At 41.4% G+C, this 14851-nt stretch overlaps 1 protein-coding gene across 1 annotated transcript in view; it reads left to right on the top strand.

Annotated features, from left to right (window-relative positions):
• The first annotated feature begins 2460 nt into the window (after positions 1-2460).
• The window catches only part of LOC143988288 (uncharacterized), a 44482-nt gene continuing 32091 nt past the window's right edge, over positions 2461-14851 (top strand). Inside the window, exon 1 of the mRNA XM_077487741.1 lies at positions 2461-2839. Within this exon, the coding sequence (XP_077343867.1) occupies positions 2827-2839 (13 nt within the window). The 5' untranslated portion in view covers positions 2461-2826. The remainder of the gene's footprint in view (positions 2840-14851) is intronic.

The following is a 14851-nucleotide window of genomic DNA, read 5'->3' as shown; positions in this document are numbered from 1 at the left end:
TTGAAGGTGCATGCAACATGTGGTATTCAAACTAGAATGCCATGATTGTCAAAATTCCTGAAAATTCTATGAAATAAGGCAATATCCTCTTATATAGGCCAATGACCCCCCTCATGAGAAATCCAGAATTCTCATCTGGCCTCACCAACATCAGCTTCCTATGTTGTCCTTAATGTGACTGGCCTGAAATCTGTCAGGCCTGTTCAATGGTCAGCAATCCTCAAGCGGAATGCTAGCTCTATTATTTTCAATCACAAGAATTCTTTGATTGCCTTTAACATCAGGGACCTCGCTCCTATTGAATCTATGTATTTGCAACATACAGGCAATTCACAAGATGTCTATAGAATTTATCACAGATTTTTAACCCACACACTTCCTCATCAACCATTCTTTACTGAAGCCAGGGAGCGGAAATTGGGTTACCCCCTTGTAGAGTAGGACTGGAAAAATTGTTCACTCTTATACCAATCTCCGCCCAGGAACAAAATTTAAAATTGCTCTCATGTTGGTACTGATCCCCAGTAATGCGTCAAAAACGTTTTTCTCAGAACTTCTGATGTGCGTTGGAGATGACTCTGCAGGAATATTATTACATATATGGTGGTCCTAATGTCCTATTCACTCCTAATTGGACTAGAATTTTTAAAATTAGCTGTCTTTAATTCATAATTTGTTAAGGGATCTTTCCTTTTCCATTCCTAACAGGCAGAGATGCTACTTTCACTGTTTAATCCTCTGTCACTTACACCCAGGGTTGTCATTAAAATTTATGGCTAGCCCATAAAAACTGTAATGTAATTAAAGCGGTCTATATAAAAATTAATAAATCATGGGGGCTGTAATGGTATAAAAATCCAGCGCAAGTAAAGTTCATTTTGAAATTCCCTGGTCAAACAGTGGTTATATTTCTGTTACACAACACTTTCCTGTTGTCAATAACAATAAATTAGATTTGGTCCATGTGAAAACACCAGCTAAGGTGAACTCACACTTCTTCGACTGCTGTATCACACAATATTTCTTGAACCATTTTCCAAGAGTCCTTTTTTACCGTATTTAAAGCTCTGAAAGCCCTGATGAAGGGGAACTTTAGCAACTCCTAAATCCCATTGGCTGTAACATTGTAGGGTTGATTTACTAAAAATGGAGAGTACAAAATCAGGCACAGCTCTGCATAGAAACCAATCAGATTTTATTGTCATAGCTTAATTGAACAAGCTGAAGTTAGCAGCTGATTGGCTACCATGCACAGCTGCGCTAGATTTTGCACTCTCCAATTTTGGTATATCAACCCCTTTGTGTCATCCTAGGCCAGGAGTAGGCCCATACAGCACGGTGCTGTGACTGAAGGCTAAGTGAGCCTGAAGAACCCATTGTCAGGGAGTCTAGTGCTAACAGCAGCAGTATCGCTGAAGTGTAGCCAGGTGGGCTAGCATTTTTTCATTATGTATGGTTGTTGCAGAAAAACCCCAGCATGGGCAAACAGTCTGAAGTGAACTTTATGTTTTAATAAAGGTTTGTCAATAAGCTCTTAATTATAGTTCCTATCTGACATAGACTGACTTAAAAATGCTCACCATCTCTGAGTCTAATCCCCCCATATCACTATATATACACTTTACAGTATTTTTTACTCCTGGGACTAGTGGAGTAACTATAGACACAGCAGGCTATGCAGCTGCTATAGGGCTCAGGGATGCAAGGGGGAGGCTGTTGAGACAAACTAAACCTAGAAAATCTGTGTCCATGTGACGGTTACACAAATCCAGTATCAGATCTTTAAAGCTGAACTCCAAACTAACCACTAAATTCACAGAGGGGGTACATCTATGGGATAATTTTTACCTGGCAAAAAATTTTTTATGTCCATCTAGTCCAGCTAGTTGCACAGCTCTGCCACACAGCACAGCCATGTCTGGTCTACATATGTCATTGTCAGATTAGTGACACTTATTATTAACAGAACACACTACCAGGCACTACAGAGAGAGGTCCTTGGGGTCCCTTTAAAAAAATTGCACTTGCTCACCAAAATCTGTGAATTTGCCCTGGTCTGCGTATTATAATGAAACTTGTCAGATAAAATTAAGAAGTAATTATAAAAGTGAATTTGGTGAAACCAGCCTATTAATTATGACCATTTATTTTTAAAAAAACACATGCAGTGTTCCTGTACATATGTATTTTTTTTAAATAAATCATTGTGACTCTTGATTTGTTGGCACTTCTGGTGTTGACCAATATATGTGATTGCATTGATGCTAATTAATAGCTGCAGCCAAAGGTGCACCTGTAAGTTGCATTTTGCAACAATAGGAAAGTTCAGTAAATTTATTGCCAAGTTTTCTTTCCTCCTTCCGTTCCTCCCCCATGTCTTGACAACAGGAATGTCTCTGAGATAAGTGCTCTGTCACACATAGGACCATTTTCTCATTTTGCCCAGTGCCCTGACATCTCTCAGAACAACAGGATGTGGATGTTTCTGGTCCCTGGCAAGGAGTGGAGATCATGTTTGCTCTTTTTCTTTTTCCTACATTAGACACAGATTCTGAGACACCAGTCTATTTCTAATCATCTTTTGTAACCTTGTAGTTGTCAAAATTAACATTTGGTTTTCTTCAGTCTTATATATTTGGACCATTTTTGACCACTGTAGTCTAATCAAGCCTCTTCAATGTCTCAATCCTGCCCATAATTCCCATCTTCCACATTCACTGTCTTTGTCTATATCAATTCTTTGCTTGCTGTATAAATGGACCTGGATCATGGATATATGTTCTTCCAACAACACCACAATGGAAACCATATAGGAGCTGGCTGGGGATGGATATAAATAGTAAGTACTCTAGATATAGAGCTAATATTATTTTTATTATGTCATCTAATTTAATATATTCAGTTGCATAAATAAGATAAAGGTGCTTGTTTGACTACAATCTATTTTCAATGTCTGGAATGCAAACATGTCTAAATTAAGTACTTTTCATGTGTTCCCGCTGCAAGACAAGAAGCGTGGTATAGATATGTGCTCTGCACCACATTGGCATAAATATAGACTGCAGCATACTGTACATCTGTACCAAAATCCCAATCCAGTTTAAGTGTACTGCTTTCCACAAACCTTAAAGATATTTTTGCCCAGATCCTGGGTTTACGTAATGTTAAAATGATCACTGGCAAGTCAAACAATTTAAATAGCTGAACAAGTGCTAATAATAAAACCATTTCATGAAACATATTTATAGTACTCCTGATTATAAGTGTCTCAGTTTACAAACTGTGCACTACAAAAGGAAATATGCATGCACAAAGAGGCTATACATATAAAACAGGACTAAAATCTGTTATTATCTGAAACCTCTTATACTAAACATTCTGAAGACCAAACAAACATAGCTGCAGTGACTATGAGATACCCACAGAACAGAAGAATAACTGCTCTCCTGCAGCCCCATACAAAAATTACTAATAATAAACTGTGGTCTTTATTCCTTAAAGCATGCTGAATATAAACTATCTGTAAAGCCTCTTAGCAACCAATAAAGACTGGCCAAATTTCATCAGTATACAGCAGTTCAAGGACTTAACATTATCCATAGTAGACCTGTGCTCAATAGAAAAGAGATATTAGTTGGCCACATGTTTTCCCCATCATAATTAGTTACAGGCACTTGATACACACACTGTAAATCTTTTAGAGCAGGTTAGGAACATTCAAACAATAACATGTTTGTGTTAAAGAGATGATCCCAGGATAGTGATATTGCTTTGGAGGCCAAAAATTGTGTGAAGGGCCTTGCTGTCCACGAGGCAGACTTAGAAGGCTCCTTCAGGCAGTGCTCATGGAAGCATGGTTGGGAGGTGGCACTGAGGCAGGAGTGTCCATACCAGACACTTTCTTCTGAGTGTAGCTAAGTAATGTTGAGCTTGGTAAAACCACAGCATATGTCCCTGACATGCCCAGGTTGTGGGTCTACAGGCTCCACAAATGGAAATTCAGCCCTAAGTATGTCACATACAATTATTCTGCATATGTGGTCCCTGGTCACAGCTTGACCAGACTAAAAACATCTGCATATACAGCAAAGCTGTTGGGCTTCTAGATGTCAGTTCAACCATGGCACATTGACATGATCAACTTATATTTTCTGCATGGTGGTGTGCTAAACAATTTTGTGTGGATAGGAATTGCAGAGTGACAAACCAGCAGAGGGCTTGGAGTTATTTTTTTTATCATTCTATGTATTGTCCTCTTATATAAACATGGCTGCTGTAAGGACATTTTTACTCCCATGCCTCCCTATTATAAAGTGCAACTAAGGGCTCCTACATGACATTCTAAATAAGTACCAAATCCAGTTGCTATGCTATGTACAAGTCTCATAAAGTAATAAAAAAAAACTTCTCCTGCCTTTTTTGACTAAACCATATCCTTTTTTCTGTGTCTCATATGCCTTCCTTCCCAGACACTGCAGCTTTCAGTGGGAGGATTTGAACAGCAGAGGCAGTGCTGTGTAACTAAAAACCAGTGGACAGGACTATGTTTGGCCAGGTGCCCCCTGCAATTAATCCCACTGTAGTGCAAGCACGTAAAGTCTACATGAGAGCGGCAACTCTGCTCTAAAATCAGGAGCAGTGTAGCATTGTTGCCACCCCAATCACAAGAAGCTGCAATAGCTGGACTTCACTGGCAGGCTCTACTTGTTTTTGTGGTACTTTGAAAGGGGACTAAGAGAAAAATCTTATTATTAAGGGCTGCAGCATGTATTTTTTTACTGGGAGGCCATAATTCTATGTTTAAAGAGGCATTAAGACACATGTGCAAAACCTGGCTACATAAAGTGAGGTAGAATTGGGATTATATTTTTCATTTCTTGAAATATGGAAAAATCAAATCCATATGTTAGCCAAAATGTTAAAGTCTCCCTTGGTGCAAAATATTTAGACCTACAAATCTAGAAATGATAACACCCTAAATCCTCTCAACCTTTTTTCAGCCAAGGCATCCTTTAAATTCTAAACAAGCTTGGGGTACCCCATTCTTAAATGTAGAAAACAAAACTACCGTAATTTTTACATATTACAGCAACATCCACACACATAGGATACCAAACATTAGAGGTAATTTATTCTTTTCAAACAGAACCTTTGCACATTGGTATTGTCTAGTATTCAATGTTCATCTTCTCCCTCAGTCCGCTAATGTGACACCAATACTGACAGAGAGGGGCAGGGGAGGGGCAAACAAGGATGCTGAGCAAGCCTGTTGTCCTTCTTATCAACGGATGGCATTATTGGTTGTAAGGACGCCGGCAGTTAGAAGGTTTTATTGGTGCACAATGAAAACCTGAGGCTTTTATGCATCTAAAAGGCATGCTTCTTCCACATGCTGGCTTGTATATAATTTTTGGGCAATTTTATGCATTTAGCCTAGGCACCCTGGTTAAAAAGGCTTCCCTAAATAGATATTTGAACATAAAATGAATAAAATGTAAACCAATATGTGTTAATCACACAATTCAGGAAATATACTAATCTGTGGCTTCTGAATATGAAAATTGTCCATTCTAGCATATATAGAAAATTTCACTTATAAATCACCATTCATTTTTCAAATGAAATCAACTAGTTTTGGCACTAACTGTAAAAAAAATCCATTGTCTGACTATTGCCTGCTTGGGCTCAAAGGCCAGATAATAAGTACCAAAAGGCCACATGTCACCCTCAGGCCACAAGATGGGCACCATAGATGAAAGTGAACAACCTGGGAATAACTACATATACCAGCAAACTTTAAACTGAATTTGCATTACATTAAAGTGGTTGTAAACCCTTTACAACTACTTTAAATGACAAGCAAGCCTATAATTAGGCTTACCTGTAGCTGCACTGGATATCTCCTAAACCTGCATGGTTAAGGAGATATCCCTGTATTTGTATGTGCCTACATCATGTGGCACATGCGCACTTAAGCCAACTGAAGCAATGGCACATACATGCCGCTGCTTCAGTTGTACTGTGCCGTTCCCGGCAGCTCCCGAGCATGCTCGGGAGTGACATCATCGCGGCTCCGGTGAATCACAGCGCCGGAGCCGTGATACCCAGAAGTAACATCCAGGATAGATGTCGCCGGCCGGAGGGGGAGACGAGGACGTCTGCGGGGGCTTCGTTCTCAGGTAAGTAATTCATAATTAGCTAGTATGCTATGCATACTAATTCATTATGCCTTTATCTTGCAGGATTTTTTTTTAAGAGGGTTTACAACCAATTTAAAAATCAAAGTGGGCTTAGACAGATTAATTAAAGTGGTTGTAAAGGCCCAAGGTTTTTTACCTTCATGCATTCAATGCATGAAGGTAAAAACCTTTTGTGTGCAGCTGCTGCTTGCTATGGGGGCACTCAGTAGGAGGGAAGGAGGGGCCAGGAGTCCCAACGGGGGACCCAAGAAGAGGAGGATTGGGGCTGCTCTGTGGAAAACCCCTGCACAGAGCAGGTAAGTAAATAATCTGCAATTACTATCACTTTAAGGGCTCGTTCACACCATATGCATTGGAATGCACAGCTCAATGCATTCCTAGTGTATAGACAGTAAAAAAACAATGCTTTCAAATTAGTGTTGCCCACCGTTAGCACAACTGTAAATAACAGAGTTGCACTTTATAAATGTGGATTGCTGTTCTAATTGCTGCTTTATACGCTATATGTTTAAAATAAATAACAGTTCTTCGTTTATTCAAAAAATGGTACCTTAAATTAGCAACAGATATTAACCATACATATAATAAACCCCCCTAAGTTAATAAAGATGTGTTACTCGGGGGAAAATTTCTTCTGTTCCAAGTCCTTAGCATAGTAGCCAGTTGAGGTAAAGGGAGAGATAAACAGCTTTGTTTTTTTGTAAAATTGCATTGCATTCGTCCAAAAATCCAAATGAATTACGGTCGAATATGTCATTAAAGGCTTATGGTGTCTGTCAGAATGTTTAAAGAAGATTCGACGGCAGCGAAACTCACTTATGATGCTGCAATTCCCAGTCGAATATTTCGACTGCAAGCTATAGTAGGATTCTAATGTTGTACGTTTTCTATGTTTTTTTTTTAAGGCTATTTGCATTGCACACAGGTCATGTTAGCATTAGCATTAAGAAAAAAAATAATTAAGAAAAAAAAATGTGTGGGGGTCCCCCGAAATTCCATACCAGGCCCTTCGGGTCTGGTATGGATATTAAGGGGAACCCGTGCCAAAAAGAAATGGCTTCGGGGCCCCCTCAAAATCCATACCAGGCCCTTCAGGTCAGGCATGGATTTTAAGGGGAACCCTGTGACAAAAAAATGGCGTGGGGTCCCCCTCAAAAATCCGCGCTCCACGCAATGGGTGGCTCCCGCTGTGTGACGCTTCTCTTCTTCTGACAGTTCTTTTATAATGGAGGGCGGGGCCACCCGGTGACTCCGCCCCCTCTGATGCATGGAACCGTGTAGTTGTTGTAAGTGTTATGCCGTCTACACACGACCGGACTTTCCATCAGAATAAACTCTGATGGTCTTTCCGACAGACTTGCCTACACACAATCACACCAAAGTCTGTTCTATTCGAACACGATGATGTACGATGATGTACGACGGGACTAGAAAAAGAAGTTCAATAGCCAGTAGCCAATAGCTGCCCTTGCGTCGTATTTGGTCTGTTGGAATAGTATACAGACAAACGGTTTTCCCAATAGAAATTGATTCCGTCGGAAAGATTTAAAACATGTTCTATTTCTAGGTCCGTCAGAATTTTTGAAGGAAAAAAATCAGATGAAGCCTACACATGATCGGAATATCCGATAAAATGATTCCGTCTGACCTTTTCTGACAGAAAGTCCATTTGTGTGTACACGTCATTAGATTCCCCATGCTAAGATGACATGACAGTTTCTTTTTGAGTAAAATTCACATGATGATCTTAAGTTAGATGTCCTGTGAAGGATCTTGTGCCCATAACTCCTCATGAGCTTAGGGGGTGAACATAAACTGAGCAAGAATAGGTGAGAGTACAGGTTTCCAGAGTATCAAGCTATGCATGTGTCTAATCTTTAACCTCCACTCAACTTTTCTCCACTATTAGCCATATTTTTGCTGCGTTTTCTGTAGTATTAAATAAATGAACCCTAGGAAAAAAGGCAAAGAGAGAGCCCGTGTAATAGTTTTGGCTGGTGGAAAAAGCTGATAACTTGGGTGGCATTTTCTAAATGCTGTGTATTTAGTTATGTATACACAACTATAACTACCATTGAGAGCATAGAATCAAGACGGTCAATAGAAAAACTCACCCTGCTAAGATGGTTGAGATATGAAAAGACATTTCATCATTTAGACTGAGAGTCCAATCAAATACAGGTGAGGTATATTATAATTCATCAGGCTTAATCAAAGCCCGAAATCCCTAAGGATTAATAACAAGTGGAAGATTAGGTGTAAAACAAAAAGATGTTGCATTGCAGCGAATTAGAAATTACCCAGAGTTCCACATAAGTCTTACATTGATCCAACTTCAAGTGAATTACACCGCCACTGTCAGCACCATCATGCAGCCAAACAATAGGAGAGAGCTCCCATTATATAGGCCTGGCTCCTATCGGAGTGTTGTTGCTGGCGCTGGCCAACTCTGTGGGTTACCGTTTATTCTAGTCATATCAGTCAAGGGTTTGGCCAAGGGTCAGGGATTTGGCCAGGGACGAGAAGTTACGAATAAACTTCCGATAATAATTGGCAAAGCCAAGAAAAGTTGTAGTGGATGTATACCTACAAGGAGGGGCCACTGTAGGACTGCTGAAAGTTTCACTAGGTACATCGAAATACCAGCAGTGGAAATTACATAACCCAGGAATTTAACCTGTTCACGATGGAACTCGCACTTCTCCAACTTACAATAGAGATTATTTTCTCTCAGCTTTCGAAGCACACAACAGACATCTGTGTGGTGGCTCTCTAGGGACTTGGAAAATATGAGGATATCATCAAGATAAACCACCACACATAGCTGCAACAAGTTTCGGACGACATCGCGGATAAACTCCTGAAAAAACTGACAGAGCGTTATAAAGGCCAAATGGCATTACGAGGTACTCATAATGGCCTGTTCTGGTATTAAACGCAGTTTTCCATTCGTCACCCTCCTTAATCCTCACAAAATTGTATGCCCCTCTCAAATCAAGCTTTGTGAAAACCGTTGCTTAATCAATGGAATTGAATAAGCATTTTTAATTGTGAGATGATTGAGACCCCTATAAATCAATAGAAGGTCTCAGTTCACCACTCTTCTTCACAAAGAAGAAACCAGCACCAGCATGAGATGAGGATTTGCGGATGAAACCTCGAGAAAGTGCATCTGCAACATACTCCTCCATGGCCCTATCCTCCAAGACCGACAAAGGGTAAACCCAGCCACAGAGGTGAGGGGGTATGGCACCAGGTTGAAGGTCAATTGCGCAATCATACGACCGGTGTGGAGGCAAACTACCGGCTTGATCTTTGTCAAAGACATTTCTGAAATCACAGTAGAAGATTGAAGAGATGCACAGGACCTTAGCCACCTTCTGAAAGCATGTCTTACTGCATTGTGGCGATGAGGAGAGAACCTCAGCATGAAGCCAATCGAAAGAAGGGTTGTGCCCCTGTAACCAAAGATAACCAGTAACCAGCAAAAATTTAGGTGAGGAAATAATTTAGAATTGCATTATCTTATGGTGTAGAGCCCCTACAGCCATGGACAATGGAGTTGTCTCATGAGTCACATGGGCAGGCTGTAGAGGTCTCCCATCAAGAACCCCAATGGCAAGTGGAGTGGCACACAGCTGCAGCGGAATCAAGAGCTTTGATACCAAGGCAGCATCAATGAACAGGCCTGCAGCCCCAGAGTTGATTACAGCCTGTATCTTGACGGACGATTCAGCCCAAGAAAGGGTAAGCAGAACCAGGGGCTGATCCTTCTGGATAACTGGGGACGAAACAACTCCACCTAAGCCTGTTTGTGACAGGACCTCAAGGTTCGGACGTTCCCTGGATGGGTAGGACAAGACTTCAAAAAGTGACCTGCCTGGCCACAATAGAGGCACAATCTCTCACTCCTCCTAAGGGCTCTCTCAGCTGCAGAGAGATGCGTGAAGCCCAAGTGCATGGGTTTACCTTCACTGACCAACTCAGTACCAGGAGGCATGGAAGGTGAGGGAGGCAAGGGTGGGACTGCAAAGCTTGGAGACAAATGTACAGGAGGCTTCTGCAAGCGCTCCTTAAAAGAGAGTCTTTCTCTGAGTCTGGAGTCAATGAGGATGGCAAATGTGATCAACTTCTCCAGCTCAGTGGATATATCTCGGGCTGCTATCTCATCTTTGATGGTATCCAAGAGACCATGAGAAAAAGCAGTCACGGTGGCCTTATTGTTGTAAGCAAACTCTGCTGCCAAAGTATGGAATTCAATGGTGTAATCGGCAACAGTTCCTGTACTCTGTTTGATGGACATGAGGCACTTGGTAGCAGAATCGGAGCGTGTGGGAACGTCAAATACCCTTTTAAAAGAAGCCACAAACTCTGGGTACCTCAGAACAATGGGGTTTTGTGTCTCCCATAGAGGGTTTTCCCAGGCCAAGGCTCTCTCAGAAAACAAAGATATCACAAAGCCTACTTTGCTTCTGTCCGTGGGAAACGCTTGGTGCAGCATCTCAAAGTATATCTCAACCTGGTTGAGAAACCCTCCGCATTGGATTTGATCACCCCAAATCGCTTCTTATAGAGGTAATACTCAAGGAGGGTGCCTGCACAGAGACTGGAGCAGCAGTAGGGATGGCCCGCAACACAGGTTGTACCAGAGCAGCCACAGTGGGAGATTCCAGGTGAGCAGCGCGATTCAGGAAAATCTGTAATGCCATGGCAAACTGATCCATGTGGTGATCCTACTCATCCAATATGGAAAAAATACTACTAAGTGGATTGACTGCATCTTCTGAATTCATGGCCTTTCCCTACTGTCAGAAACCATGAATCAGAACGAGTGTCAATAAAGACGTTCCAGCAATCAGAATGGCAGAAGAATACCTGTGCACAGGGTTCCCATTAAAAGAGCCGTCCGGAGCACGCGCATTCGCAATAGCATGAATGACGGCGCGCGCGTGCACTTTGTGACAGCACTTGCCGCTATTTAAAGGAGACTGTCACCTTGCTGTCCGGTCTACAGCGTTTCCTGTGACCCTTGCTGCTTGTTTATATTACTTATCTGATTCCTGTTTCCCAGCTTGTTCTTGACCATCCCTGCTTGCTGACAGTCTCTGATCCCAGCTTGTCCTGACGTTTCTTCTGCCTCTCCCTTGGTCCATTTGCTGTCCACCTGTTACCGTCCTGGCCAGCACCACAACTTTTCTTTGGCTTCTGCTCCTGTACCTGATCTGTCCGGCAGTGTATGACCCAGGCTGCCTGCACCTGCTTGTGTCCTGAACTACAGAACACCTCCCTGCTGTCTGTTCTATTCAGCTACCAGCCGGAACTACAGGACACCTCCCTGCTGTCTGTTGTCTTCAGCTACCAGCTTGAACTACAGAACACCTCCCTGCTGCCGGCTGTCTCCAACTTCCAGTCTGATCCTGCTTCCTGCTCGGCAACTGTTCTAGCCTGCGACCAGTCTCCTCACAATGCTTCGGAGGTCCGGACTAGCCCCGGCATCAGCTAACCTGTCAGGCACTTGTGCCCCTTTGCACTTCGGAGCCCCTGTCCGCTCTATCAGGGGTTCTTGAGCCAGATGAATATAAGGAGCCGCTCCCTGCATACTGGGCTCAACCACCAGGTACAAGCCAGAAAGTCAGGAAGCCAGAAATAGTGGAACGGCAAGCAGGATCTGGAGCCAGAAGGAACGTCAGCCAAGCAAGTCTTTAACAGGCAAGCAGGAGAGAATCTCTGTGATGTTGACCAGGCAAAGGCAGAGATCATCTGGGCTGGATGGCTTAAGTAAGCAGGATTGACGTGCAGGATATCATAAACAGGTGAGTCACTGAGAGATAGGAGCTGGCAATTAACCAACAGCTGAGCGGCCAGCTCAGAGAAGGAAGGGCTGAGCACAAAATTCCAGGGTTTATCATATCTTTCAATTTTGAGACAGTACTCCTAAGAGAACTAGGGAGGTCTTCCATGGTTTTGATGTAATCAAACCAGAGACCTGCAGATGGGGGGAAAGAGGCAGGCGCTTCCACAGTGTCATGTGCTGCATTACCAAGTATTAGTATTGATCTTTTATACATTTACAGAGGGAGAGTGTTATTGCCCAGCAGAAAAAAAAGTTGGGTCTTTGGGGATTGAGTGGTTGTAAATTTTTGCAAAGAAGCTTCCCAGTGTAGGACAGGGCCAACATTGGTCAGTTGAGTATCTGTAATGCCTCATACACACGGTCGGACATTCCGACCACAAAATCCGTGGGATTTTTTCCAACAGATTTTCGCCGAAACTTGTCTTTCATACACACGGTCGCACAAAGTTGTCAGAAAATCTGATCATTTGGAATGAGGTGACGTTATACACGTACGACGGGACTACGTAGAGGTCAGCAGCCAATAGCTTTCGTCTCCAAATTTTTTCTGAGCATGCATGGCACTTTGTGCGTCGGAATTCTCTACACACGATCGGATTTTGTTGTCGGAAAATTTTAGATCCAGCTCTTAAACTTTTTCCGTCGGAAATTCCGACAGAAAAAGTCAGATAGAGCCCACACACGATCGGATTTTCGGACAACATAATCCGATCTGACTTTTTCCGTCTGAATTTCCAACCGTGTGTATGGGTCATTAGGGTATATGAAATGCAAGATAAGGTGGGTCCTGTACCATCATTTTAAAATGTTGTAGCCTGATTCTTGGTATTTGTTGTTTGAGAGATAGTAAGAAGTTTTTTTTTCTCTTTTTAGGTGTAAGTACACAGGCCAGGAAGAATTAATACATAGAAAATAATTGGTTAAACCCAGAAGTATTTTTCAATATTACTTTTACTTTATACCGGCTTTTCATAATAGCAGATGAAATAATTTAGATGTTAAATGACTGGTTAAAGTAGTATAATACTTTCAGCAGTATAATTCAGATTTTGTGAGGCAAAAAATGGACAGTCCAGCCTCTTAGCCCATATCTTTCTCTTCCTCTCCTCCTGATTTCTTTTTCTCTTCTTTTTTCAGTCCTCTCTCCTACTCCTTTATCCCTGTTTATTATCGCTACTCCTCGACTCTTTGACAGGCCCCTGGTGGACCCAATGGTTCAGGTTTACCAATTTTGTCTTTAATTTAATGTATAATACTGGCCCTAGGGCTTAATTATGTCTTATACAAATTTGTAAACATATGTGCTTTGAATGCTTATTTTTGTTGAATTAGCATCGCTGTATTTCTACATTAATATGGAGCTGTTAATTGCCACTCCTTTCCTTTTATTGTATTTTTTTCTAATACATATTCAACCTAAAAAAGAAAACAACTGAGAAGTAACAATGAATAGAAGGATTGAATTCCCAAAGAGGAACTTGCCCTCCAAAGAGACAGTTGGGAGCTATGCTTAAACCTGAAACCCAAAAAATATTTAAAACGATTAAAGAATCAACTACTGTACACAACTTTCTAATAGTTTATAATAATCGTTATAAACTTAAGGACAATTAACGCATAATATTCGCTAAGACAGGGGTTAAGAACAAGCTGTCTTCACCCTGCCTTCTCTGGAAGCTCAGGGAACAGACTGCATACAATATACTGACAAATAAGGCAAACTCTGGTGGCCTTTAGGGCACAGCAAGACATGACTTGTGGCTTTAAAACAGGAAGTGCCTCTTCCTGACAGAAAAACAGTAATCTATGGCATTGACTCAGAAAAAGTGTTGAGGGTTATGCACATTTAGTTTGAACCATTACTACAAGCTCTTGTATTAAGCTTTGTTTACATAACTAACACGAGGTTCGCTTATTTTATGTCCTATGCATAAAAGGGCCATGACTCCCAATCACTGCAAAGTGGAAAGTTTGAGAGGAAACAATCTGCTCTTAGTCATTGTTTCCTGGAAGAGATATGGACAGGAAGTAAATGAGGTTAGGGAAGAGCAGGCTTCCAGTAAAGTTTGTCACTATGCCTGGTGTGTCACATTCTTCACCTCAGCCATCAGGCAGAGATTTGATAGCAGTATAGACAACGTGCATTTCCACTAGCCGCTACTGTGTAGGATTTTCGCAGCTGTCTCAAGCGGAAACGAGTCTTGGCATTCATTTCACTTTCCCCATTCTGCAGAACTAATTACAATGATATCAGAAAAATGCACTGATGATGTTTAACATGCTGTTTAAATATTTATTTGCAGGTAGCTTATGTTCTAGATATGAAAAAGTAAATAAACATGCATGATAGCCCTTTATTTTTAGATATGATTATAATAGGAAGGCATATACAGGATTGCAATCTACTATGCTGCATGTGTGATGCATGTTATTTTTTTGTATTATTTATTACTGATACTTAGTTATATAGTGCCTTCAATTTATGCAGCTCTTTTACATATTTATTATACATTCACATCAATCCCTGTCCTCAAGGAGCTTACAATCTAAGATCCCTAACTCACATTCATACAGACACATACTAGAGCAAAGTTAGACAAGAACCAATTAACCTACCAGCATGTCTTTGGAGTATGGGAGGAAACTCCACACAAGCACAGGAATAACATGCAATCTCCATGTAGGTAGTGTCATGCTTGGGATTCAAACTGAGGACCCTAGTGTTGCCAGGTGGAAAAAGTTAACCACTTAGTTACTGTGCTGCACTGATATGAAATGTATAATGAAGCTTCCATCC

Source organism: Lithobates pipiens, unplaced genomic scaffold (genome assembly GCF_037356315.1).
Source record: "Lithobates pipiens isolate NorthernLeopardFrog02 unplaced genomic scaffold, aLitPip1_a1.2 Scaffold_18, whole genome shotgun sequence".
NCBI classification, from domain to species: Eukaryota; Metazoa; Chordata; class Amphibia; order Anura; family Ranidae; genus Lithobates; species Lithobates pipiens.
This window is presented reverse-complemented; position numbering and strand designations above follow the sequence as displayed.